At 28.2% G+C, this 27636-nt stretch overlaps 2 protein-coding genes across 5 annotated transcripts in view; one reads left to right on the top strand and one right to left on the bottom strand.

Moving 5' to 3' along the window:
• The window catches only part of LOC130669547 (growth hormone secretagogue receptor type 1-like), a 34741-nt gene extending 19592 nt beyond the window's left edge, over positions 1–15149 (top strand). Inside the window, exons 4-7 of one of the 4 annotated variants that reach the window (XM_057472518.1) lie at positions 1663–1771; positions 3071–3142; positions 11739–12351; positions 13513–15149. In XM_057472518.1, coding sequence (XP_057328501.1) covers positions 1663–1771; positions 3071–3142; positions 11739–12351; positions 13513–13557 — 839 coding nt within the window. In that variant the 3' untranslated portion in view covers positions 13558–15149. Of the gene's footprint in view, positions 1–1662; positions 1772–3070; positions 3143–8568; positions 9416–11738 lie in introns of those variants that run through there. The other 3 variants (XM_057472528.1, XM_057472512.1, XM_057472536.1) reach the window with 3 other exon arrangements.
• Positions 15150–19428: 4279 nt separating this feature from the next.
• LOC130673778 (DENN domain-containing protein 10-like) lies at positions 19429–26894 on the bottom strand. The gene is made up of 4 exons (XM_057478986.1): positions 26463–26894; positions 25631–25827; positions 21141–21572; positions 19429–19910 (listed from the first exon to the last, which is right to left on the bottom strand). The coding sequence occupies exons 1-4, from the start codon at positions 26500–26502 to the stop codon at positions 19524–19526; spliced, it is 1056 nt and encodes a 351-aa protein (XP_057334969.1). The 5' UTR covers positions 26503–26894; the 3' UTR covers positions 19429–19523.
• Between the last annotated feature and the right edge of the window lie 742 nt (positions 26895–27636).

Below are 27636 nucleotides of genomic sequence, written 5' to 3'. Positions count from 1 at the left end.
AAATTTGGGTAGTTTTTTATTTAAAAAACATTGGTTTCAATAGAAACGCAGTTCTAATTCAAAGTAACCAAAATATCTATTTAATATAAAGAGATTGATTCTTGGGTGTATAAATTCAGAAAATATAATTTTTAATAATTAACATATTGGATTGTCAAAGTTGGAATAATTATGGGTTATTGTGTATCGCCAAAAAAAGACGTATTTTATAATAATGTAATGATAAAATATATGATGCACATAAAAATTGACAATAATAATTGAAGAGTTGGAAAAAAGTATGAGTGTATGAGAAAATAAAAATAAGTTAAGGAAGAGAGAAAGTAAGAAAGAGGAAAAGAATGTGTATAGATATAGTAAAGAAAAAAAAAAAAAGAAATAAAGAGGGTGGGTGAAAATGAGTAGTAGGTGAACTCTAGTACCCCCCGCAACGAATTACCGTTGCTCTTAGGCTATACGTGTCCGAGCATTTAATGTGTATACGACATTTTTATTTTCCTCTGAGAATGGTACTCGCTTCTATCCAATTCTCTTTAACCTTCAAACCAGGAAATATTGTTTGAGAATCCTAGACTTCTATTGCTGCGATTCTTACTTAAATTATTTTTAAAACGAATGAAGAAAACTATTTTGTTAATAAAAATTGTAATTTTTATTGATGAATAATTGCACTGCAAAAATTTTTTTTCGATTTTCAAAGATAATTGTCATGGTTATTGTCAATACAGTCCCTGATAAAAATATTTATCGGCTATAAATCGTACTATATGCAAAGACTCGATAGCTTAAGTAGTAAAGTGCTATCTCATACTCTAAAGGCTCCGGGTTCAATTCTTGGTCAAGTCGGTCTGGTTTTTAATTTTACTAAATTACTATTCAAAGTTCTATTATTTCTGAAAAACTCTTATTCTTCGTTCAATTAGTTCTTTCAAAAACTGTAAGTAATTATTCTAGAAGTGTCCCAATATCCGACATTTAGTAGTTGCCCTGGTGTATAACAACTGATGGTAAATTATCGTAACTAATAGAAAAGTTTCCGCAACTTTACAGTAGATGTCTTCTGCAAGTTACGGCAAATTTGCGGTAACTTACAACGATTTTACAGCAAATTACTGAATTTTTACCCTAATAGTCATATTTATACGATATATTCTTGACTGATTCAAATTTTCAACAACTTCAAATAATTTTCTTGGAATTTAAAGGAAAATTTTCAACACCGTGATTGTTTTCCAAATGGTTAAATACTTATTATCGGTTAAATAAAAAAATACTGATGCAGATAAAATTTATGACTAATGGTTACGACTTTGAAATGTCGTTATCATGCTACTTTCGACCCTCCAACAAACGATTTAGGGTTACTACATACATAAGTAACGTGTGTTGTGTTATACGATACTTTATCCCTTAGCTCGAAAAATTATACCAAAAAAACTTATTGACATCAAACTTTATATATTAAACATTATAATGCATATAATTTTTGTAATAATAAAAAAAAATAAAATTTTTCGATCGTAAAGCACTCTCTGATGCTTCGCATCATGAGTCGTGCAATATTTCATTTAATGAAAAACTTTCGATAAAGTCAAAATTAAAAGTCAAACACGATATTAGTTTAAATAATTGATCTAATAAATTAATTTTTTGATGTTATAGGTAAGGCAGTGCCTTTTGTAGAGTTAACAGTAGCTCATGCATCTGTACTGACAATACTTGCAATAAGTTTTGAACGTTATTATGCTATTTGTGAGCCATTACGTGCTGGGTAAGTAAATTTTGCTACTATTTTTTTTACTTATGTCAAATGATATTTATATGCACTGATAGAAGGATTTATCTGTGGATCTGATTTACCGTGAATTACGATAAATCGCGGTGATACGGTGAAATAGCGGCGATTTATGGTAAATCACGATGTTCTACAGTTAATTACCGTGTTTTGTAACCTAATATTTACCGTGATTCAACGGTAAATCACCATAATTTCGCGAAGTTGAAAGTAAATTTCTTATTTATTGTTTACTCTCTAAAAATGAATAAGTGAATATTAACTGGAAACCAGCTGTAAGTATACCTCTGGTTGAATTAGTGGTATCCCTGTTTGAAAAATCTCATAGAATCCAATAGATTCTTATAAATTTCCATAGAGATTTTATAAAAATGAATGAGTTCTATGAGAAGTGCTATAGTTAAGTATAAGGCCTTATACATATAGCTATAAGAATCTATCGGATTTTCTAAGCTGGGATACTTATAGCTGTAGAAGTAGAAACTATCCACTGATTCGCAGTGAATTTTACAAATTCATTTTTAGAGGATAAAATATTAATTTATTCAATGCCGTAAGATGGACGGCGGAGTCGAATTTGATATTTCCTTCGTCCAATACCATACATTTTTCGAGACATGAATTTAAGGGTGAAAGTTAATTTGTAATAAAAATTCCGGTAAAATCTTCTTTTCCAAATAATTCAAAAAGCATTTGATCAAAGCATGAAGTTAAATAGTAAGAAATGTACCGTTCATAGTAAATTTTAAAATTTTCGATAGTGAAAGTATAGTCCCTGATTAAGAAAAATGATTTGAAATGATTCAAAACAATTTGAAATGATTTAAAACAATTTGAATCGACTAATATATAGATATACACTTAGCATGGATTAAATCATTTTTCTTAATCAGGGGTCAAGAATTTTACAATGTCAGAAATTTTACTAGAATTTTTTTTCTATATGGATAGAGAAAAATTTTTCACATATAAATTTTTTTTTAAAGACAAAGACAATAATTACAAAATATGAAATTAATGTCAATATTAATGACACTTTTTTAGCGGCAAATGTCAATAAAGCTATGAAGTGAATGTTTATGTATAAGACGTCAATTTTATGATTTGATGCAAAAAATAAATATAACAAGATAGCGGACCAATGACACAACGAGTCCATCTTGATAAAATATTTATTTACTTTTGCACAAAAAGAGTCATTAGTTATATTTTTTAAATCATCATTAAATAAAATTGTATTATATTCAAAGTAATACATATTTTTTTGTTTCTTAGATATATATGTACAAAAGCTCGAGCGACTTTTCTCTGCTTTCTGGCTTGGGTTTTTGCAGCCGTCTGTACAAGGTAATAAATATTGATATTGTTTTTAATTGTTTGTAAAAAAATAACTTTTGAGGTTAGCAAATTTTATCATTTTAAAAATAGTTACTTTAAAACGAGCATTAACTCATTAATTATCGAGATAATAATAATAATGACTAACCAACAATGAAAAAGCAATGCGTCGTATCCATTTACTCTTTCAATATTAAAATAAATGTTGACGCGACGTTACACGTTTAAATACAAAGACTAAGATAGATTGTTGACTCGATATATCGAGTGCATTTACTACCACACGCAATAAAAGTGACTGGAGATATTGTATGTGTGTATAAATCTTTGGGATTCCCGATATGCATAACCTACATTCTTACTATTTTATTAGATTCTTCTTTATATTATTATACATATTGTTTCACCATATTTTATGGTATAGTAACATTCTAGTATTAAAAAATGTCGCAACAATGCAGAAATCAGGATTCACTAACTTGACGGATTGCACAATAAAATGTTTAAAAAGAAATCGAAATTATTTTCAATCCGGACCATGTTGGCCACCTAACGGAAATTGAAATAAACACGGAAAAATTACTGTGACCAGTAAAATTGACAACGATTATATCACAAATTACTGAAACAATTGTAAATTTTACTGTGGTCACAGTAATTTTTGCATGTGTTTATTTCAATTTCTATCAGGTGGCCAACATGGTCCAGATTTACTATAACTCCATAGCATTTCAAACAAGAATAATTTACAGCGGATTGAAATTTTTCCGTATAAATTTAAAAAGCAAAACCGACATTTGTAAAAAAGTTATGTACCTGAAGGTCGAAACGTTTTTCGCGAACCGAAAATTAAAAAATCGGAATGAAAAATAAAAAATCTACTGGATCTAGATTTTTGAAATGTTTCGCACGTCAGCCGAAAATTGCAGCCTACCCCATTTACTTCTTAAGTAAGATAACATAAATTTTTTTCATTTTCGTTGCACGAAAAACGTTCCGATCTTTAGGTCCATAAAAATTTTCTAATCTGTATAATAGTATCTTACACTGTAGAAGAGTGGTGTAAAAAATGGACTCAATTTAACACCGCGTGGTGTCAAAATGAAATAACACAGGTGTAGGCGGTGTTAAATCGGTGTAAAAAAAATTTCACGTTTAAAAATTAGAAAAAAAAATGTATTACATATAAATAAATATATAAATTTAATGAATATTTTAAATATATGAAAAAAAATTTCTGTTTTCAATTCGTGATGTATAAAATTTATCGGAATTATAAAATAACTAATTATTGAGACAATTTATTTAAAAAGTATGAAAAATTCAAAAGTTTATACCTCAACAGCTCATATTCTTTGTCGAAAGTTATTTCGTCGCAGTTATTTGTAATTTGGATATTTTTCACGGTTATTATGTCGTCGGATAACTAAGTGCGGTACCATTTCATTATATAATAAATATTTACTGCGATGTATATTCGAATAATAAATTCATTATGAAAATTCATTATATATATAAATATAACAAAGTTTTTTTTTAATAAAAACCCTGTGCTTAGAATTTTATGTAATCTTTCATTACTTTGTCCAAATGCTCAAGAGGTCTCAAAATTAAAAAAAAATCATTATTCAAAAAAATGTATGAATTTTTTTTGTATATTACGTCCACGCATGATAATTTTTTCTACTTTTCTCTCGATTATGTTTACATATAATCAGTTAATACTACGCTTTAATTTATTGTAAATTTGAGTTGAAAGGGGTAGTTGTCATAAAAAATAAAATCGATTGTACACATTGTGTGTCAGTGTACGGAATATATTGATGACACAAGAGCTGTTTCCTATTGTACACAATAAAAATACAGTAAAAGAACAGGGGGTTAAAAGAAAAGAAAAAAGAAGGAAGTGGAGTGAGAAGGTGACAGTAATAGGGGTTGGTAGAAGACACCGGGAAAAAAGGAAAAAAAGAAAATAAAAGTAAAGTGGAATAAACGAAGAGGGTGGAAAACAAAAAGAAGATTGCGGCAATCTTGAACCATCTGTTTCTCGTCAACCTATAATATTTTTTTGGCTAACCACAAAATATCAAATAAATTCATATCATTTATATTTTTAACAGTATGTCGCTAAACTAAAAGTTTTTTAGATAAATTATTTTCAATAAATAAATTTATCATGACAATAATAATGATTGTTATTAAAAGTAAGTTATACACGAAGAAAAAATTTTGAAAAATGTCCACATTATGATCGTAAAATATCAACCCATAACGTTATGATAATAATTACTTAGAATTATGGGATATGCGCTCATAATTTCTGGGAAAAGTATTTATAACCTATAAAAATGATTTCTATAATTATAGTAAAAATTTCGGTATCGTATGGTAATATTTATGAATTATGGTAATGATTACCATGCTCATGGGCATAGTTCCCATAGTCACATAAGAATGAATCCTATATCCACATTGGAACGGTGCCTTGGTGCGTATGGAAATATACCCTACACAGCATGGTAATCGTTTCCATAATATATGTGAAATATTTTCATACATTATGATTTATAATAATCATTACTGTAATTAGTGATGCGGAATGACCGTCATTTTGAGTTTCGGTCACAAGACGGTCCGCTGACGGTCTTGTGACCGACGGACCTAAATGACGAGCCTGTTCTAATGCGAAATCTATAATTCAAACCAAATCTGTAAATTCTGACCGTCAAAAAATTTTTTGTTACAAATTTGGTCAGTCGCATCTAGCTAAATGATTTGTGATCGTCATTAAATTTTTGGTCACAAATTTGGGCTTGGTTATGAATTTGGTCAGTCGCATCTAGCTAGATGATTTGTGACCGTCATAAAATTTTTGGTCACAAATTAACGTTTAATCAAGAATTTTGTCAGTCACAACCAGCTAGATGATTGGACGCAATCTTTTTTTGTAAATGATTGCAAAATTTATTTTTCCCTTCGTATTCTTATCTCGTGGTATTTTTAAAAAAATGGCGGTTTCAAAATTTGAATTTGTATAAAAGTTGTGTTGGCTTTTGTAAGATGTCGCCACAATTGTGACGATCCGCCATTTTATGAACGGTCCACTGACGGTCTTGTGATCATGACGTTACAGTCAAAAAATAACCAGGCGGTCAGCTTCACATCACTATCTGTAATATTATGGTAGAAGTTACCATAATAGTATGGTAACGATTACGATGATAATATGGTAATCATTACCATACTGGTATGGTAATAATTACCACGACTATTACCATACTGTAATATGTATCCATTTTAAAAAAAGTATTCATTTCATAATCAGTCTGAAAATTCAAAAAATTTTGAATTAGTCTTAACTGGTTGAACTTTTTTTTTTCACACGAGTAAATTTCGTTCGGATTTCAAAATTTCTTCATATAGAAAATTAAATCAGACCTTTCTGAACGTTATACTCTCAGGTAGCTTTCATAAAAAGCATTTAAACGTCTATATATTTTTTTTATTTGTTTTATGTATGTGGGTGTTTTATTTATTTTTTTTCTTTCTATATTCTTGTCTTTCAGTCCTTTTGAGTGGAAAGTAATTGCTTGAAATAAAGTAAAAGACAATATGTAGCTTTTGACTATTAGACTATTGTCGTTCATTTAAATTCTAAGCGTGTATCTTTTATGAGGTTACGAACTTTTAAAATGTCTCTTTTTTTTTAATAAAAGTGGTGAGTTTACCAATATCTTACACAGATCTATCATCGAGGTGTTTTTGAAAATAAACAGACGCAATGACTGATCCGAATGTAAAAACAAAAAGTTTTGAATAACTTTTTTAGGTTTTTTTTATGGTACGAATTATAAATAATTTTATGATTATCAATTTGTTTGTATACCGAAAATGGATCAAAGTATTTTAAAAATTGGGTTAATATCTTAAGTATTTTATTACTTTAAAGTGAAAGCTTTTTTGTTACCATCTGTGATAACGCGGATTCTTCACCTCATGTTAACCAGACGTCCATAAATATAAAATAAACCACTTACTTGACTTAACATCTGTTATCTCCTCGTTAAATTTTGTTATTATTTACTTATTTATTTTATCAACATTTAATATTTCCGTTTTTGATATCTTTATAGTAATAAGTGATAGCAACTTATTTTTTTAAGCTAAAAATTTTTATCGTTCATTATATATAACAATTTATATGCATGGACGATTGTTTGCTATTTATTGGGTGTAGGGGAGAGATGTTGCAATTTGAACAAAAAATTTTTTTTTTGTTATCACTTTTTTGTTTTTTATAATTTCGAATTATGAAACTGTCAAAAAGTTACTCTATAATGTCCTTTATAATACCGATTTAGTTAAATAATTAAAAATTAATATTAACTTATTGAAAAATAAATTTATTTGGCTGAAGACAGAGATCAAGATGGCGGCGCGCGAGGGCTGCAATTGTAACACAACGCAGTTGCGATTAGAACACAAAATGAAAATGTAATTTCTATTGAAGTACTTTTATTATTCTCTTTCAATAAGTACTATTACACTGACTAAACTCATAATATCAAATGTTTTTAATACATTTGAATCAATAACAATATAAATAATTAAATATTCATGTTAAACATATAATGCACGTGTTAATCACATTGTTTACTATACGTCCATATAAGCTTAGGTTAGACACATCGCGCATCGAGTTCGCGCTGGTCCGCTGATGGCTCTGAGTGTTCCAATTGCAACATTTTTAGGTGTTCGTATTAATGCCATTCGCTCACTTAATAATAAAAATTGAATAATAATAAAACAATGGAAAAATTAGTATAAAATGCTATTATATATTATTCTCAATACATCTATTAAAGTACTGATACAATCCCCACATCATAATATTAAAAAACAATACTGGTATTCAAAAAGTTCCGAGGTATAAAAAAAAATTTTCACGGGTATTTTAAATAACTTTTAATATTTAAATTTTGGAACAAGATTAAAAGCTAAAACTTTTGTCCATCTTATAAATTAATGTTATAAACAAGTTACAAGAAAAAAAATTATGAATGTCGAGTGTTTCAATTGCCCCCTGTTCAAATTGCAACACCTCTCCCCTACTACGATATTACTGACTTTTTTTTCCTATATTATTCAAACAATGTAACTTTATCTTCCTGTATTTAATTTTAATTATTTTTTACATAAATTATTAATTTTATTCAATTGGTTGCAGTTTTAATAATTTTATTTTCAAAAAAGTAAATTATTATTTTTTAATTTTTATTATTTTTTTAACTATTAATTTCAATATACACACACATTTGTATATATATTCAAATAATACCCGAATCATTGAACTGCAGCCAATAGAAAAAAACCGATTTAAATTTTCTCAGTTAAAAAAAAATTTATTATTTTATTTTTTTGTTTTTGGATTGCAGTCCAATGATTTGGGTATCGCAGTATCACGAAATGAAGATGAATGCAACCCTAAACAATGAAGAAGACATGAGTGAAGCTATTATAACAGTTTGTTTAATGCAAGCTAATTCATTACCAACAACGATTTTTTTTTTATCATTAATATTTATATTTTTTGTAGTGCCCCTATTTATACTATTATTTTTATATTTAATAATTATACGTCATTTGATAAATGACCGATCGACTTCTACAGCTGAAAATTATCACGCACGTGCTCGTAAACAAGTTGTACTAATGTTACTGACAGTTGTATTTAGTTTTTTTATTTGTCTCGCTCCATTCAAAATTCTTACATTCTACATAATTTTCGCGCCAAATGAATATGTCGATGCTATTGATCATGATACATTTTATAATATACTATATTTTAGCCGTATCATGTTTTATTTAAATAGTGCTGTTAATCCAATACTGTATAATTTAATGAGCAGTAGATTTAGATTGGGATTTTTAAAATTGTGTGGTATCAGAAAACGTACAATATCAACTAGGAGTACAGTTACTGGTACAAGACTGTCTCGTAGAACTATAACCAGTAGTGATCAGCAGGAAAATTTTTTATAAGTATTTATTAGTAAGAAAATGTAAAGAAAAATTGTGTAAATAAAGCTTTTCAAATTATCAACATACATTTTTTTGTTTAATCTCCATTTAAAGACCGGGTACATAAATACCCTTGACAATAGAGAAATTCAAATTAATTCATGAAAAGTTTCGAACTGATAGCTATGGAATTTTCATCAATAAAATCAACCAATTTTGAAAATTTTAAGGATATTTATCTGTCATCTAAAATTTTTGGGTTATTTTTACTATAAAATTCTCTGCGTATCGAAAAATATATGCTATCGGTTCAGGGATCATTGTTTAGAGGAGCAATTAGACCGGTGGATAGGGAACATGATTCGCACGCGGAAGATCAGGGTTCGAATCTCGGCAAAGCCAATAATTTTTTAAATGATACTGAAAAAAATTTAGGTCTTATATAGTAAGAAATATTAAAATAAACGCGCAGGTCACAAATAATAATAATAATAATAATATTAATAATAATAACAATAATAATGATAAATTGAAAAACTAATAAAAATTTAACTTTATTTAATTCCATTCTATTACAGTGCTCCCCCTCTAAGATATCAGACTCGGGGCTCTGGTTCCAGGAAAAATATCTTAGAGAGGTACCCCTTCCACTCTTAAAAGGTGGAGCTATTAAAAATAGAAGCATGCGCAGTCTTACTATCTATAAGTATATCTATGTGTATGTAAACAGCTGACTTATAGTAGTGGTTCAAGCGCATGCGCAAGTAAATTCCACTGAGTATAGTGGAGGAACTAAATTGAGGGAAAATGATATCTTACAGACGGATATCTTAGGGGGGGGGGGGCTGTATAATAGAATAATATTTACTGTAGTGAGTAGTAAAATTTACTATGCTACATAATAAAATTTATTGCAATTGAAAAAATATGAATGCAGGCCAAAGTTGTCTGCCTGAGCCGAAGGCGAGGGCTACCATCACTCGCACCTGCATTCATGTTCTATCTTATATCCTACGTCATTAATTATATTTTTCATAACATCTACACGGAGAAAAATTTATTGTGACCTGCGCGATACAGTATACTGACTGTCGCGATACTCGTTTTGCTATTTGGAGGTTAGTGCGCGTATTGTTACGTATCGCGCTGACAGCAATACGGATCGTGAATGGGACTAGAATGGATCGCGAAAGTAGCTCTACAGATTGCTCCCTTCACGACACGCAAATCACTATCCAGTAGAACGTGCCAATCACAATATTTTTTTTCTCCGTGTACTTGAAACATTAAATGTCAATGTTTGAGGCCGATCACAACAAGTTAATTTCAGATCTTAGAATTTAAGTAATAAAACTCCGGACGGGAGTGAATGCAAATGGAAATAAAATTCGCGTCACTCCGAAATCACTTCGCAGTAGAAAAAAAATCCCTATTCACTCCCGGTTTTTTACAGCCTATGAAAAAATAAGTAACTATTTCTATAAAAAAAAATTTATTCAAATACGTATTTAAATAAAATAATAATTGTGAATTTATTATGAAAAAAATTGCTATGGCTTTAAAATTAAATCGTCAATAATATAAATATGCGCATTGGAAACTTATAATAAAGAAGCATTAAAAAACTAACAAATATATTAAGTAATACGAAACCTTGTCTATTATAAAACAATTTTTATATTCATTTCACCCGAGGTTGACTCGTGTTGAAAATAAATTTATAATACGTTTCAATGTTTTCAGAATACATATAAAATAATTCATAAATTATTTTCTTGATATAATAAATAATAAAATAAAACTAAATAAAAAGGAAAAAAGAATTTCCTCTTTCTCATTGAATCTGTTTTTTTCTTTTAGTTGATTGATAAATGCTGACTTTATTCGTCCCTACAGAGTGAAGGAATCACGTTCGCTTGGATGATTGTAGAAAGGAGTATATCCCTCGAGAAAAATATTAAATATATACCTTTACCTTTTTCTGCATTACATCACGCTATAGCCCTTTTTTGGCTTTAATTTTTTTTTCTACTTTATCTAATACGTATATACTCCACTTGAGTTCAATCGTTATCTTTTAGGTTCATTTCGATAGTGTTATTGAAAAAGTATACTTATTTTATAAAATAACAGGAATTCATATATTTATATTTTTTTTTAAATAAAAAAAAATAAAAACAATTTAATAAATCGTTAATTTACAGTATATTCCATTTATTGAAAAGCGCGGGAGAAGTACGAAAATTTTTCAAAATTTAAAATTACAGTATCCAATAGGATCCTAAATTTTTTTAAAACTATACGCGGGAAAATTTAATTTCCAGTAATCATTCGAAAAGTTTAATTTTTTCAAGGGGTATTTTACCCCACATTCGGATTTTTTAGATCTGGATGATATTCATACTGACTAATTATGAATATATGAGTAAAAAAAAAACCCATATACAATTAACACTTTTTTTTTCGAGAACCTATTTCGCCGTCTCTGTCATCCGCAATTAGTATAAATTTACTGTGCTCTTATATGAAAAATATATTTTATAAATATATAAAAAATAATATATTTCTTATTCTCTATTTTCAGTCCAATACTACCAATGACAGTTTACTCAATGGAAAAAGATGATGATGGAAGTGAACTACCAGCATGTTCGACATCAGTAAAATCAGCTTGGCCGATGATATTTTTTCTAACAACAATATTAATATTTTTTATAATTCCATTAATAATATTGATAGTGCTGTACACAATAATAGCTAAACATTTGATGGCTAATCCAGCAATAACACGAGGCCCGGCAAATAATTTATTAAAATACCGAAAGCAAGTTGTGCTGATGCTCGGTACCGTTGTAATTAGTTTTTTCATTTGTTTATTACCATTTCGTGCATTCACACTGTGGATTATTGTATCCCCACTAACAGCAATTATAAATCTCGGTGTCGATGGTTACTTTATTTTACTGTACATAAGTCGAGTTATGCTGTATCTTAATTCAGCAATAAATCCAATACTCTATAATTTAATGTCAACTAAATTCCGTGAGGGTTTCTTACGTTTGTGCGGATTATCACGTAAACAAAGTAAAGATATACCAACATCTGGACGAACTGGTACGACGACAAGCAGCAATCATTCGGATTTCTGGCGAAGACAAAGCAACAGCAGCAAAAATTGCAGTGTTAAGGTCTCTACTGTTAGTACGGATAATAGTAAACCATGTAATTTAACAATTATTACTAATACTAAAGAAGATAATAATAAAAATGACAAAGTTAGTTTTGTTTAAATAATATTTTATTATTTTCAGTTGTGAAAAATTGTTAATATTTATAATATTTTATCCAAAAGCACAAATCTTATTTTTTTCCTGTAGTAATTTATAATATTTATCCCTTCGTACAGATGGCGTTACGTGTTAATTGCATTTTGTCCAAGTAAACGAAAAAATTCCATTAGTGATTAAAAAAATAAACGCGGGATATTTTAATTAAACTCAACATTCAATAATTTATTGGTCTACTATTTCTAATTTATTTTTTTCCTAACCTATTTCTTGTAATTATTGATATATATATATATATATATATATATATATATATATATATAAATATCATTAATTTATTTACACAATATTTAACAAATGACAAAAAAATCTCAGGTTTTTGCGATTCTTACAAATTTTTTCTTACCGTCCTTATATTTTTTATATACTTTTTGCCAACCAAAGATTTATGACGTCCCGTTTGGATCTAGTGATTTATATCGTAGGCATTTTCATCTTCTTCCTCTTCTACTGCTTTATCCTACTTTTTTCTTTCTTCTATTTCTTCTCTTATGTATATATACATATATCTATATGTACATACACTAGATCTCACTTGTCTTGTTCACTATATTAAGATAGATATTCTTTTTATTTTCGCAGAGATAGTGCCTAACGATTTCAAGAGTATACTAGTGGGATTTATTTATCTTATATGCCTTAAAGATTTTCTTCGATCTTATGTCCCAGTATTTCATATTTATTTTATTCAATCATTTCTTCATATATTTATATATTTATATCAATCTATATATTTATATATATTTCGCTCAACACAACTGGAAATAATTTTTTTATTTTTCTTTTTCTTATTAAAAATTTATTTTTTTATATATCATTGACATATATTTGTATATATTATTATTTTTATATGAAATATTAGTAAAATTGGTTTGATTGTTTTCAATGATTTGTAAATATTAAGTTTTAATGATCACTATTAACATAAAAAAAATTTGTAAATCATCCAATAAAAATTAAGTATTAATTTTTTAAATTATTATTATAATATATAACTTATAAATATTTTAGGGGTCAGAGTCCCTCTGTACAACTAAGAGAGTGATTAATACGTAAACAAAATATATATGAAAACTAACGGCACAGAAGATTATTAAAAATAAGTGATTTTGTTCAAATAATTATTATGAACAAAAGAATAATTTTAGACAAAAAAAAAGACTACGAGCTCATACATGGAATATTGAAGCGGTAAAGTTAAATTATATAGAAATATGAATGTATATATGTGTGAATTAATAACCGTAATAATGATAATAATGATAATTAATAATGTTTGAAATAAATGTAAAAATAAAAAAGTTTTAAAAATGTGAAATAAAAAAATTCAATGCTGATGCGTTGATATTAAGTGCTTTTAAATTATCAGCCATTTCATTTATTTTTTAAATGAATATTTTATATTCAAAAATATGACGACTTGCCGAAAAAATGTAAATATTTGGTTTAATATTTGGTGTAGGAATTAAGAAATGGAACAAAAAGATTTCAAACGAAAGAGAAGTTAGCTAGCAGCCGAAGGCGAGTGCTGCCATCACGCGACGTCTGAAGTTGTATTTTATCCCCTGCCACGCACTAAATTTTTACATAACCCGCATTGATACTGGGAGTTTTATTGTCCAGTCAATCCAAATGGGATATTTTTTGACCGATAACAAAGAAAAAATAATGCTGTACTTAAAATATGAAAATTTGAATAAAGAACTCATATTATTTTTATTATTTTCTAAACACAATTGTCAATTTTCTTGGTTATAAGAATGCCACTAATATTGAGAGGTTCAAAACAAAGTATAAAATGAAATCAAAAACTATTTTAGCAGGTAGAAATTAATGAATTTCTTTCCGATAGAAGAAACTGACCAGTTTCTGACCGCTAAATCTTATTGGTTAGAAATTGGCTTGCTTTGACTGGCAAAACAGGTATTGAAACCGCAGTTTCAATGCAGATGATGTGAAATAGTATATTACACACCAAAGAAAGAAATAGGACATTTCAACCCTCGTGCGTTATTGTCTACAAGAGCCGCAGGCAAGGCTGCCAAACACACGGATTGGGATGTCTTACCTTTTTTCGAAGTACGTATGCTATTTTTCACCAGATCTGCACCTGAAAATTTGAATTTCTGCCTGTTTCCGGGAAAGATGCCTAAATCTTTTGAAATGGGCAACTTCTTTCCCGCCAAATAGAGCAAAAATTTAAACTTTCATTGCATTTAAATATGTGAGGTAATCCTATCATTAAAATAAAATATGAAATTTGAAAAACCCGCTCGGGAGAGTATAATTTTTCTTAATTATGATAATGTTCTTTAATTCTGTATCAACAGAATACTCGAAGTGCCTCAATGGTAATACTAAAATTGGCTGCTATTTTCGCACGTGTAAGGAATTTTATTTTTATTTTTTTTAATGTATACTGAAAGATTTCAAACGAGATGTAGGGTTTGAGTATGAAACAAATATTGCTGTAAAATGATATAGGGGAGACTGGAACTCGTCAAGATACGCCTAAACAAGTAATAAATTCTTGTAGCTTCTGAGCAGTGAACACAATTTTTTTTTATCTATTGTAAATAAATCTGTCGTCATTTTACAAGTTTAATGCAAAACTTTTTTTTCCGGGCTATAATCAGATTCTTAAAAAAAAAAAAAAAAAAAAAAAAACTTTTTTGATTTATAAAGATTTTTTTTTTGTAATTTCAATTACTGTACTATTAAATACTCTCATTACACGTATATTTAAAAAATCTATAAATTATTTATTAATATTTTTAAAAAATAAATTATCTCTTTAAGACGAGATAAAAAAATTTGTTTTACTAAAATTTTGAGATATCCCTTGCCTCGGATTATTAACTGTCTAATGTTCATATATTTACAAATACAAATATATTGAATAAGAAAAATTCTTAAGTAAATAATTAAACTGTTAAGCCAGCTCATATATAACAATTTTATGGGAAATAAATTTACCAAGAATTTATTTGCTCTTATGCCTAATGAATGTAACTGAAAATATGTGAAAACAATTAAAATAACTTTAGACTTTAAAGTTAAGCTATATGATGCAACACGTGTCTACTTTTTTTGTGAATAAATTCGTCTATAAAAGTATCTGTATATTAATAATCATAAACATTTTATGTAAAGTTTAGATAAATTTTTTATTAAAATAAATATCAATTTGAAGTTTAAGTTAAAAATGAATGAATAGTTCATGTTTACTCGAGCAATTATTTGTTACTGAAGAGGATTATCTCATTGACTTAATAAAATTACTTTTTTGGAATGAACATTGCCCGACTTCAAAACAAAAAAAAAAATGTACGTTCCATTGGTGTACTAAATTTTTATATCAAGGAAAAAAAAAACATTTGTTTGAATGTAATATTAATAATAACTAATAAGATTGATGCTCTTAAACGACTGTGTCAAAGTCGGCCACCTGAGCTTTTGTTTTTACTCTAAATAATAAGTACAAGAAAGAAAATTTCTATAATAATTTTACGACCAAATATAAGTAAAAAAAAACCAATTAATTTTGTTATCATGTGACAACTTTTACTTTCAACAAGATTCAACAAGTTTCCCTGGTGGAAATTTTTCGGAATTTTCTCTGAGTAACTCTGAAAAAGTCTTTAGAACTGAGTTTTTTAGAGAAAATTCCGAAAAATTACGTACCTGAAGATCGGAACGTTTTTCGCGGAACGAAAATAAGAAAAAAAAATGAGATGTAAAAAATCTACTGGATCTAGATTTCGTAAAAGTTTCGCACGTTACCCGAAAATGGCAGGCCACCCCCAACTACCTTTTAAGTCGCCATTAGACACGAATTTCATGAATTATTTTCATTTTCGTTGTGTGAAAAACATTCTGATCGTCAGGTATATGAAAAATTTCCACCAGGGTTCAATTGTCATTTTTAATTAGGGATACTAAAAATGACTATTTGTTTTATATTTATACTTATATACTTACTTAAAGTTTAATTATAACCTTAAATTACCGACTACTGGATCTGTCACCCTATAAATTATTTTACATTGCCTACCTAGTCGTTAAGCGATATTTACTATGTATATAACATTATTCAATTATATTTTATATTTGTGATCAATATAACTTATTGATATGTATGAATAATAATTATAATAAAATTACTGTATATGAAGCTATTTGTATAAATATATTATCTGTACATATATATTACATAATGAAAAAAAATTTGTGGTCTACTGCATTTTCTTATTAAATAAATGAATATAATTCTTTTACGAAATTTCATTAATTTATCAAATTTTTTTTTTTAACGAAAATCTCATACAAAAATTTCATTAATGAGCAATTTACATTCGAAAAAAAATGATTTGTTGGTTTATTAATTTTTTTTCTTCATTTAAAGAACGAAAGGGGCCGAGCGTAATGTATTATATAAAATACGTATAAATTTTTATGTAAACATCCGAATAAAAAAAAAAAAACAGTTTTCTCATGTTTTTATGACTACAGAGTTTTTTTCTAGTTACCGTCATGAAACGTGTGTGAAGAAATGGTATATTGTCTTAAAAATGTTTACAATTATTATTTTGATTATTAGCATCCATTATAAATTAAATGTGGACAGTAAATTAAAAATACTAACTATTGATTAAGTGGCATTTTGATTTTTTAACCCCTGGCGAATCCGAATTACGGTAGACTACGGTAATTTACCTAAAGTTACAGTAACTTACGGCAAATTACGGTAAAATATGGCACTATACCGTAGTCTGCGATATTTTTACCTTAAGCAGCGTATGCTTTTTTATTCTTAACGATAAAATACCGCAGGCTTGCCGCAATTGTACGGTAAATTACCAACCTCTTACTTTAAATTTACGGTAAAATATACCGCACTTTACCATCAAACACAGTAAAATACGGCTGCCTAATTTCAATACATAGTAAGTGACAAATTTTTTAAAAAGCCGAATACCATAATTGACCGAAAAATACCAAAATTGTTCCAAATACCGTAATTTGGATCCGCAAGGGTTGGATCTTCATCAGGTATCTCAATTTGTAGGGTTCAAAGATACAACAAATTGTCGCACATGTTACATAATTGCTTGTAAAATAATCAACAAAATTGATAAATCTAATTAATTAGTAAATAAAAATGACAATAACTAATGATATTGTTATTGCGTGACACCAGTACACGGAAAGAAAATTATGGCAGCGGTTCCCATAATTTTGTGAAATTTTTTCCTATACCAACATAGGAATTACGACCATAAATTATGGGAGCGGTTCCTATAATTATAGGAATGTTTCCCATAATTATAGGAATAGTTCCTATAATTATGGGAATGATACCCATAACACTATAGGAATGGTTCCTATAATTATAGGAATGGTTCCTATAATTTATAGGAATACTTTCTATAATATTATGGGAATCATTCCTATAATTTATGGGAATGGTTCCTATAATTTATAGGAACCGTTCCCATAAATTATAGGAACCATTCCCATAATATTATGGGAATGGTTCCTATAATAGTATGGGAACTATTCCCATAATATTATGGGAATGATTCCCATAATGCAATTGGAATGGTTCCTATACCATTATGGGAATCATTCCCATAATATTATGGGAATAGTTCCCATACTATTATAGGAACCATTCCTATAATATTATGGGAATGGTTCCCATATTATCATGAAAAAATTAATTTAAAGAAGTATGGTAATCACTTCTACAATACACAGAAATATTATTAAACATAAAAACAAAAATTCAAAAATTGAAAAAAAAAATCGTATTTGGCAAAAAAACATTAAAATTTTTAACAAGAATTTTTTCTCAGCACAAAACATTCAAGAAAATTCAAATTTTGGGAAATTTCTACACTATTGTGCAAAAAAAGAATTTTATGATATTATAGGGATGGTTCCCATAACATTATGGGAATAGTTCCCATAATATTATAGGAATAGTTCCTATACCAATATAGGAACCATTCCTATAATATTATGGGAACCATTCCCATAATAGTATGGGAATCATTCCCATACTATTATGGGAATGGTTCCTATAATATTATGGGAACCATTCCCATAATGGTATGGGAACCATTCCTATATCATTATGGGAACCATTCCCATAATGGTATAGGAACTATTCTCATACTATTATGGAGATGGTTCCCATAATATATGGGAACCATTCCTATAGTAGTATAGGTACTATTCCCATACCATTATGGGAACCATTCCCATAATGCATAGGAAAACTTCCCATAATTTTCTTTCCGTGTACTTGTTTAACAGTTTATAATTATATTTGAAAACTATTGAATAAATTCGTATTTTCTATAGTAAATATCGAATTCAATGCATCTTATATTTCTAAAAATCGACGCTTTTAATTAGGAATACCTACCACATTTGCCCGAGCGCCTTGAATGGAATATCGCGAGAACGAAGGACCAATTAATAAATTACGACAAGCGATTAAACATCAGTCTTCCCCAATGACATTAATTATTTATTCCCCATTAAATGTCCTACCAAAGCTATAAAAAGCCTGAGCGCCCATAGCCCAGGGCTTAATTTGGTGAGAGTCCATGACCCTAGCTTTCAGTGTTCCGTACAAATCATTCGTCGATAGGTATTCTGTTTGCATATATCGTCAAATTACGCGAGGCAAAGCGTAGTTTCAATATAATTATGGTACAAGGCAGGTAATTTGTGTCCCAAGGCAATATTATTGTGCTCTCTAACAGCGAACTAGCGAAATTTACTAGAAAATAGAGAATATTCACTAATTCTGATGGAGAGAAATTTTGTTCTTTTTGTAAGACTGAATCGGAACTTTTAAAGATGGATCGATTTATCGAAATGATTGATAACCAATAATATTATTTACAAATTATTTATTAAATAACCATAATGTACATAACAATTAATAATAATGATAATAATAATAATAATAATAGATTTATAATTATTACTATCCAATTTATTTTAAATTATTGTAAAAAAATTTTTTCAGCAGTAGCTAAATTGATAAGAAAATTTTCAACAGCATTTGGTAAACTACGATCACGTATTGTTTGTATAGATAATATTTTTTTCCCAGTATCATCTTCTGTTGCAGCGATATTTTTCAATTGGTTTAATAAATCTTGAGTTTTATCAGCAATTTCATTTATTATTTGTGATTCATTTGAAGTTTTTTCACACAATTGTATCATGAATAATGCTATTTCTTTATGAGTTTTAGTCATTATGAAACTCTCTTTAGCATGCGGCGCTATCGTTATTTCACGCGCTGGTATATTTACAAGTAAATCATAGAGCTCGGTTTTTAATGCTACTGCACTATCTCGACAGCCGGCAATATAGTACGTGTTACTCTGTTAAAAAAAAAGATCAACTATTTTACGAAGTCATAAATAATAATAAATATAAGTTATTATATCAACTGAAAAATTTAACAAAACTAGCGTAATATTTTGCGCGCCTGTCGTTTTTCATATATTTATTTTAATGTATATTTTCGTGTCGTTTGTATATATTTTTTTGCTTCCGACCAGTCACGTTACGAATAGTTTGGCTTCACATATATTTCATCTAAATTTTATTATAGGATATAGGATTCAATGAGTGAAAATATTGTTTGTATTTTTTTTGTCATTTTAAATTCGTGACGGTTAATTGAACCGGAAATTTTATTTCATCATTGGTGTGAATTTTATTGCAATGTGTCATCAAAGATTTTTAATAGTTACAAAACAATACTGCAATAGTGAAAAATCTGTTTCCTATATTTTACACAATAACAATAACATGTAATTGTATTCAAATATTCTTTGCATTTTTCTATAAATTAGTAAATCTGTCGTGTCATTAATTTTTTAAACCCGGGAAAAAAAGTTAAGATCTGCATCTTGTCTATAGGGTAGAAGTACCGTTTTTGGCCACTTTAGGGCCATTTTTGGCCACTTAGAAATTTTGAACAAAATAATTTGTAAAATACGCAACAACATAATTAATTATTTTAAATGTGTTTGAAGATATTTCTATCACACTATTGCAATGAAATTTCTTTTTAATACGTTTTCATTATTGAAAATAAAGTATTAAATGTCTAAAAATGGAGCAGTGGCCACAAATGGTACTTTTACCCTATCTGCCCAAATCAAATCAAATTAGATCTGTTCAGATCTAGACAGGCTGATTTTTGAGCAGAAAGTTACATCAGCCTAGATCTACTTTGATCTCAATAGATCTGTTCATTCCTATTTATACATCAAATTTGATCAGACCTCATCAAATTTGATCTAAGCAGATCTAAACTTTTTTTCGCGAGAACAAAAAAAATTTGTATTTGTATTTCAAATAAAATTTGACTCCTGACTTCAGATATAAACCAACTTCTTTTTTTTTAACACCAGAAAAATTGTAACACTGCTATCGGGTGATGAGTGGAATAAACTGAAAATTGTGTGGATGTGTGTGCATGTGTCTCTCTTGACAAAAAGTGTTAACCGTTGGTGTATTTCCTAGACGCGTATGTTTGAGTTTACCGATTTTTTTAATAACTGACACGCAATTAATAATCATAATTGTTTTTGATACATTACCTTCAAATCTTGAATTTCATCTGCAATTAAATCAATCCATGGTATCAAATTATCCGTAACATTCCGATGTTTCATAAATGCAGGAAATGTTTTTATCCATTTAAATAATTGTTCTAGACTGTGATGATAAACAACAATACGTTTTTTTAGTAATAACGCATTGTAAATTAATATTGTTTCCAACTCAAATGTTTTTATTAGATCGCGTATATTTGTATCTGTATTTAAATGCGGATAATTATAATCATCTGAGGTAAATATACCATTTTCTTCAGTCGTACATGAACCAGTTGTAAATACTGATAAATAAAGTTTCAATATTTCCACTGGATTGCCAGTTTTGCAATACATTTTACTTAATACCCGACACAATACCTCATATTTTTGTGGATTATAGTCTTTTGTGAATAATATCAATGCAAATTGTTTCACCTGATAATAATCAATACAGAAATCATTTTAATAATTGATTTATAGGATAATCAATAATTTTTTTAAACAAAGCACCTAAATAACAATCTTGTTAAAGGCATGAGCAAGCCTGGTTTCAAATTCGATAGACGTTAGTGTCTTTTCCTACCTGTGTGTCTTGCTGCAGATACTTGTGGCTAGATTCAATAGTAAGTCTTGTACAAGCCTCGCACAAGAAAGTTGTGTCAGATTATAACTCAATTCTGGAGGAAGACTATTGGCAAGGTGCGCGACGAAAACGACATCTGTCGACCGCATTAAATCATCCTCAAAAAGCACAGAGAGAATACGGAAAGTTTTTATAAACAAATAATTAAAATTTTTAAAGATTGCGAAATAGATGTGTGATACCACATTTGAAAGGTGGAAAAATATAGAGTAGATTGTACTGAAAAAAATAAGTATAAAAAATTTTAATAAATACAAAATAAATATTATTTTGAACGACATAAGGTTAGCTTGTAATAATAATAATAACAACAATAATAGTCATAATAACAAATGAGTTAAAATAATTATAATTATAATTTTTTCAAAGTTAAAATTATTAATTTGCATTAAGTAAAGAAATTGAAGTGATTTAAATTATTCGTAATTTTAAATTTTAAAACTCAACAATTAAAAATACTTTGGGTTAAAAATTTGTAATTTAAAAAATTCCCCGTAATAATTTTTAGCCAAAGATGAATATCATGGATGGAAATGTATAAAACTTGCAATTACTATTTCTGTCAGTATTTTTGCAATTAACAACACAACAACTACTTGTTCTTATTTTTTAACATTGCTTTCATTTAACTATTCACAAGACAAGTGCGATTTAACGCGTATTTCGTCCACTGCAGGCGCTACAATCGATTCGATTGTTCCCACCCTATACTCCACACCCTGCCAATAGTTGAAAACAGTTGCGCATGGCTTGCTCAAGATCTGCTCAATGCTCAAAGTTGACCTTGAGTCTTAAGCAGATCTTGAGCAAGTCATGCGTAAGTACCTGCTTTAAGTTACTGGTGCAAGAAATGCGCCAGAAACTTTTAAACTGCACCGCATCTAAGATACTTTCAATATTCTTGTGTACAACGTCTTGAGCAAGTCTTGCACAAGTCTTGATGACGATTTCTTGCAACATGATCTTGCGCAAGACCCACACGTAGAAAAAGACACTAGTGACTAGGGCTTTTGTTTAAGGCACTGGCACCAGAATCTTGCCCAAGCCCCATACGAAAAAAATATACATCCGGATATATCCGGGCAAATTTGCATATATGAGACATATATTTTTTTATATATATGTTGCATATATGCGACATATTCCAGATTTGCCCGGATATATATTTTTTTCGTATGGGGCCTGTGTTACTTGGGCACTGGTGGGTAAAAGAAGATAATTAAATTTTTAAATTTTTGTATTTGGGCATAAAAAAGAAATAACGTGTCCACCCACAAAAATTAATTATTGAAATTTATTGTACTGAATGATTTCTTAGTTTTTTTTTTTCTCTTTATTGCTCCTTATCATCACTATTGGGCTACGTGCCAGTTACTGCTATTTCTGCCTTTAATTATGGCGCGAGTAAAATAGGCCGATGAGAATTAAAAAACAATGAAATTGTTTAAAAAAAAAAAAATATCCCAACATTCAAAATAGAGTAAAAATTTGTCACGGCAAATCGCTGTATCATAAATTACCTTTTATGATTAATGTATAAAAAAATCTGTTAACTAATCGAGATAATTTATTGTACCTAACATCCGATCATAATTTTCAAAGATTTCATATATATTTTCAAAACATAGATTCTAGCTGCTGTAAGTTAAGTTTTTTCTTCAACATTAAAATATTCATCATATTATCAGTATTATAAATTGCTATGATCACAATTATTATAACGATAACATAAATTACAACTTTTAATTAATTTAAACTTAAAATATGATATATGAATGTCACAATTTTTATTACTACCAAAACTATGTTATAAAAATTTTATCACATTGAATTATTGTACCTCAAGTTACAGCATTTTGTCATGACAAAATTGATTTATTTTAAAACTAGCAACCAGCAGTAATTACTGCCCGGGTACAACTACCAAATTTATCTCATAGATTATGAATAAAATTATTTACTCATTGACTAGTGTGAAAAATATGAAAAAATAATCAATGTTAAGACAAAAATTTTTATATTTTTCTATTATTCCTTTTTAATTCTGTAGAGGTATGGAATCTTTTCGACCTTTAGTTAATTTTTCCTTGAAAATATTTTTATTAAGAGAATTTTTTTCCTGTGCTCTTTTAATTTTTATTTTCATTAAAATTTAATGCATTTTTATAAAAAAAAAAAAAAATCCCTTCCGTTCTAAACTATCTCTATTTCGATGTCTAATCATAGAATACTTACAATAAAAATAATGATAAACTTTTTTTTTATCATAACAATAAAACACTACAATGCAGTTGGATTCCCTCGTAATTGTTTTTTTTTTTTTTTTTTTTCATTTCAACAACAGTAAAAGAACATAAAAACTGATAACATTTTTAGAATTTACCTAAGTAGTATTTCTAATTGAAACCAAGTAATTTAGCATTTGACCTCAGAGAATTAAAAAATTTTAATGTCAGTAATTTCTAGTTATGACGAAAAAGAAAAAAACGATAGCCGCATTGTACGCATGCTGCATCATATCAGTTAATGAAACTGTGCCCTATCAAAAAAATCCATGTGGGATTGCATGGGAACCCATAGGAATTCACATAGAAAAGTATGGATTTATGTAAAAATCCATAGGAATTAATATAAGAGTGTATGGATTTATAAAAGAATCCATGGGTATGTGGATTCCCATATAGGAATTTTAATATATGGATTTCTATGTGGGAAATTCATGTTGGAATCTGGATTTCTATGTAAGTAATCTCTACCCTATCAAAAAAATCCATGTGGGATTGTATGGGAACTCATAGGAATCCATGGAGAAAAGTATGGATTGATGTAAAAATCCATAGAAATTAATATAGAAGTGTATGGATTCATATAAGAATCCATGGGTATCTGGATTCTTATATAGGAATTTTAATATATGGATTTCTATGTGAGAAATTCATATTGGAATCTGGATTTCTATGTAAGTAATCTCTACCCTATCAAAAAAATCCATGTGGGATTGTATGGGAACCCATAAGAATCCATGGAGAAAAGTATGGATTTATGTAAGAATCCATGTAGGAAACCATGGGTATCTGTAGACAATTTTATTTCCTACAAATTATCTTGAATAAATTTTTTTAAAATTCCGCATTGTTTTCTAGTTATTTCTATTTTAATGCCAAGCTCTTAAAATCGATCAGAACACTATTTTTTTAAGAGCTTGACATTAAAATGGAGATTACTAGAAAACAATGCAGAATTTAAAAAAAATTCATCACTGATAATTTGTAGGAAATAATATTGTCTACAAAAAAGATTTTATAACATTTTATGACAAGTCCGATAGTTTCGCCGGAAAAATAAAAAGATCTTGAAATTTACTCCAACTTTAGTTCGAGCTCCCATAACTTTTGAACAGATGGATTCATCAAAAAATGATAGACTTTTTTTGTAGAGCGTTTAATTCCCTACAAAAATATATCCTGAACTTATCTGTTCAATAAGCCATCGCCGAGGTATAAAATTCCAAACTTAAAATTTTTTTTCCCATGTTATTTAAATGGAAAATAGAAAATCGCGAATCGCCACCTTTAAATATTAATATTAAGGTCTCATATTTTAACAGGGTCTTTGTCGAGAGATACTCTGTCGATTTTTCAATGTTCTTTGAAAAAAAAAAGTCGATTTTTTGAAACACGCTAATGTTTATATTTAAATATTATTATTATACTATACTTTGTAAAACTTTTGTATATTGCGGCCCTCAGGGAATCTCGATTCCAGGCTCGAAAAATTATTAATAAATAAATAAATAATTTTTTTTTGTTATTAAATAAAATGATATTATAAAAAATAAAAATGTACTTACACGCGGCAGTTTATCGGTATCAAAAACTTCACTTGAATTAATGTAAAACCACTCATTATTGTACCGGGAAAATACAAATGACTGAGTGTTACAATATTCCGATTGTAAATTGTATTTACGTGTTATTATTGTTTTTTGTTCATCTGTTACTGAAGGATAGGTCCATGTCCACAAAGTATCACCATTCAAATCTTTTTCTGATGAACAAAAAAAAAATTATACATATTTACTTAAAGTCATCCCTGATTAAAAAAAATGATTAAAAAGTATTTAAAATGATTTGTTTTTCAATCATTTTAAATACTTTTTAATCCTTCAAATCATTTCTAATCCTGTCTCTTATGGACATTTAACGTGTGAAAACATTTTGAATCATTTTTTTTAATCAGGGATAGTAGATGAGTGTAAATATTTCTGATGAATGGAAATTTTTTTAATTTTTGAATAAATAAATAAAACATAAGCATAAAAAAATTTTTAAACGCGAATTTGAATATTTGAAAAATCAGTTCGCGCTTTTTTTTAAATTTTATCATTTATTTAGGGTCGAATTTGTTTTTACCCGGGTATAAATTAATATTTCGTGTATCTATACATTAATAACAAATAGATATACCAGCAATAATAATTTAAACTCGGATAAAAGAAAACCCGATTTGAAAAACTGGCCCTTATTGATAATTTATAAATTGTCTCATGTTTGTTACTTTTGCATTCATCAGAGTAAAAAAAATTTTATGTAATTGAGAATTAAAAATAAATAATTTTAAATTATCCATAATATAAAATTTAATAAAGTACACATATATATTTAGGTATACATTTTTCTTACCAATAATACTACAAGATATTAAATCTGTAAGTGGTGGCATTTTTTAAAATAAATTATTTATGTTGCTATTAAATCCTATAAGAGGTTAAGGCTGGGCCGGAACCAAAAAATTCTCGGATTTTAGATTTCTGTTAATTTATTAATTGATTATCATTACAGAAATTTTTTTAGCATTTAAAAAAATGCATGAGATGAACTTCCTTGGAAGATTTTCATCATTTGTCCCATAAATATTTAAAACGTAATTAAGCCGAGTTTCAGAAAATGAATTATCTCATAAATTACTTTATGTTTGTAACCAGATATATATATATATATTTATACTGAATGATAATTTTTCATATAAATGAACTGTTTATATATTTACAGAATAAGTTGTTAACTTTTTTCATGGGTTAGTTTTGAAAAAATTGTAAAAAATTATCACAAATAATGGAATGTTTAATATTCTCTGTTTATATTTTGCGTTATCGATAAGACTTTTTGACAGATTTGTGACTTAGTAATTAAAGCAGGAAATAGATGGCAACTCTTGCGCCTTTTAGTAGTAATTTTGTTTTACCTTTTGTTAAAATAAAATATTTAGATGATTCTGAAGATAGAAGACAATTAAAAATTTTTGACTTTTTTTTCAATAATTTAATTTAAAAAAAAAAAATAAAACTAAAATTATGCACAGGTAGAAAATTTTAAAAACTGTAGGTGCAATTGTTTTAAATATTTTTTTTTTTTTTTAAATTTATCGTCTTTAGAAAAATCCAAAAACTATTAGACGTCCACTGCTTTAAGTATCACAATATTTAGTGGGATCTCTTTGTTAAGGTGTTGATATTGTGGCCTATTAGAAATTTCAAATTTTTTTCCCTGATAACACCAAAATGACAGCAAGCTGACGACAATTTACTTCAGCAACTTGTCGCCGTCAACCGCAAAAATTGTCATTTCCATAAGTTGACGGCAACTAGTTGCCAATTGTCTGAGAAAATTCGTGGCAAAAGTTAACATCCATTAGTTGATGTAAAGTTGCCTTCACTTTTCTCAGAAAGTTGGTGACAGGTTGCGGCAATAAATCGCCACCAACTTTCTGGGAAAGTTGACAACAACATGTAGTCATTAGTCATAAAAGCTGAAAGTTGTCGACAACTTGTCATCAATTGTCTGAGAAATTTGGTAA

Source organism: Microplitis mediator, chromosome 1, assembly GCF_029852145.1.
Source record: "Microplitis mediator isolate UGA2020A chromosome 1, iyMicMedi2.1, whole genome shotgun sequence".
NCBI lineage: Eukaryota > Metazoa > Arthropoda > Insecta > Hymenoptera > Braconidae > Microplitis > Microplitis mediator.
Note: the sequence above shows the minus strand (reverse complement) of the source record. Positions and strands in the feature narration are given on the sequence as shown.

Bases quoted from the DNA above. Each gene is read 5' to 3' on its own strand.
- LOC130673778 (XM_057478986.1), bottom strand. From the start codon at position 26,502: ATGCCACCACTTACAGATTTAATATCTTGTAGTATTATTG. The intron at 25,828-26,462 runs GTAAGAAAAATG...TTTGTTCATCAG, and splicing joins AATATCTTGTAGTATTATTG to AAAAAGATTTGAATGGTGAT. The intron at 19,911-21,140 runs GTAATGTATCAA...TTTTTTTAACAG, and splicing joins ATGAAATTCAAGATTTGAAG to AGTAACACGTACTATATTGC.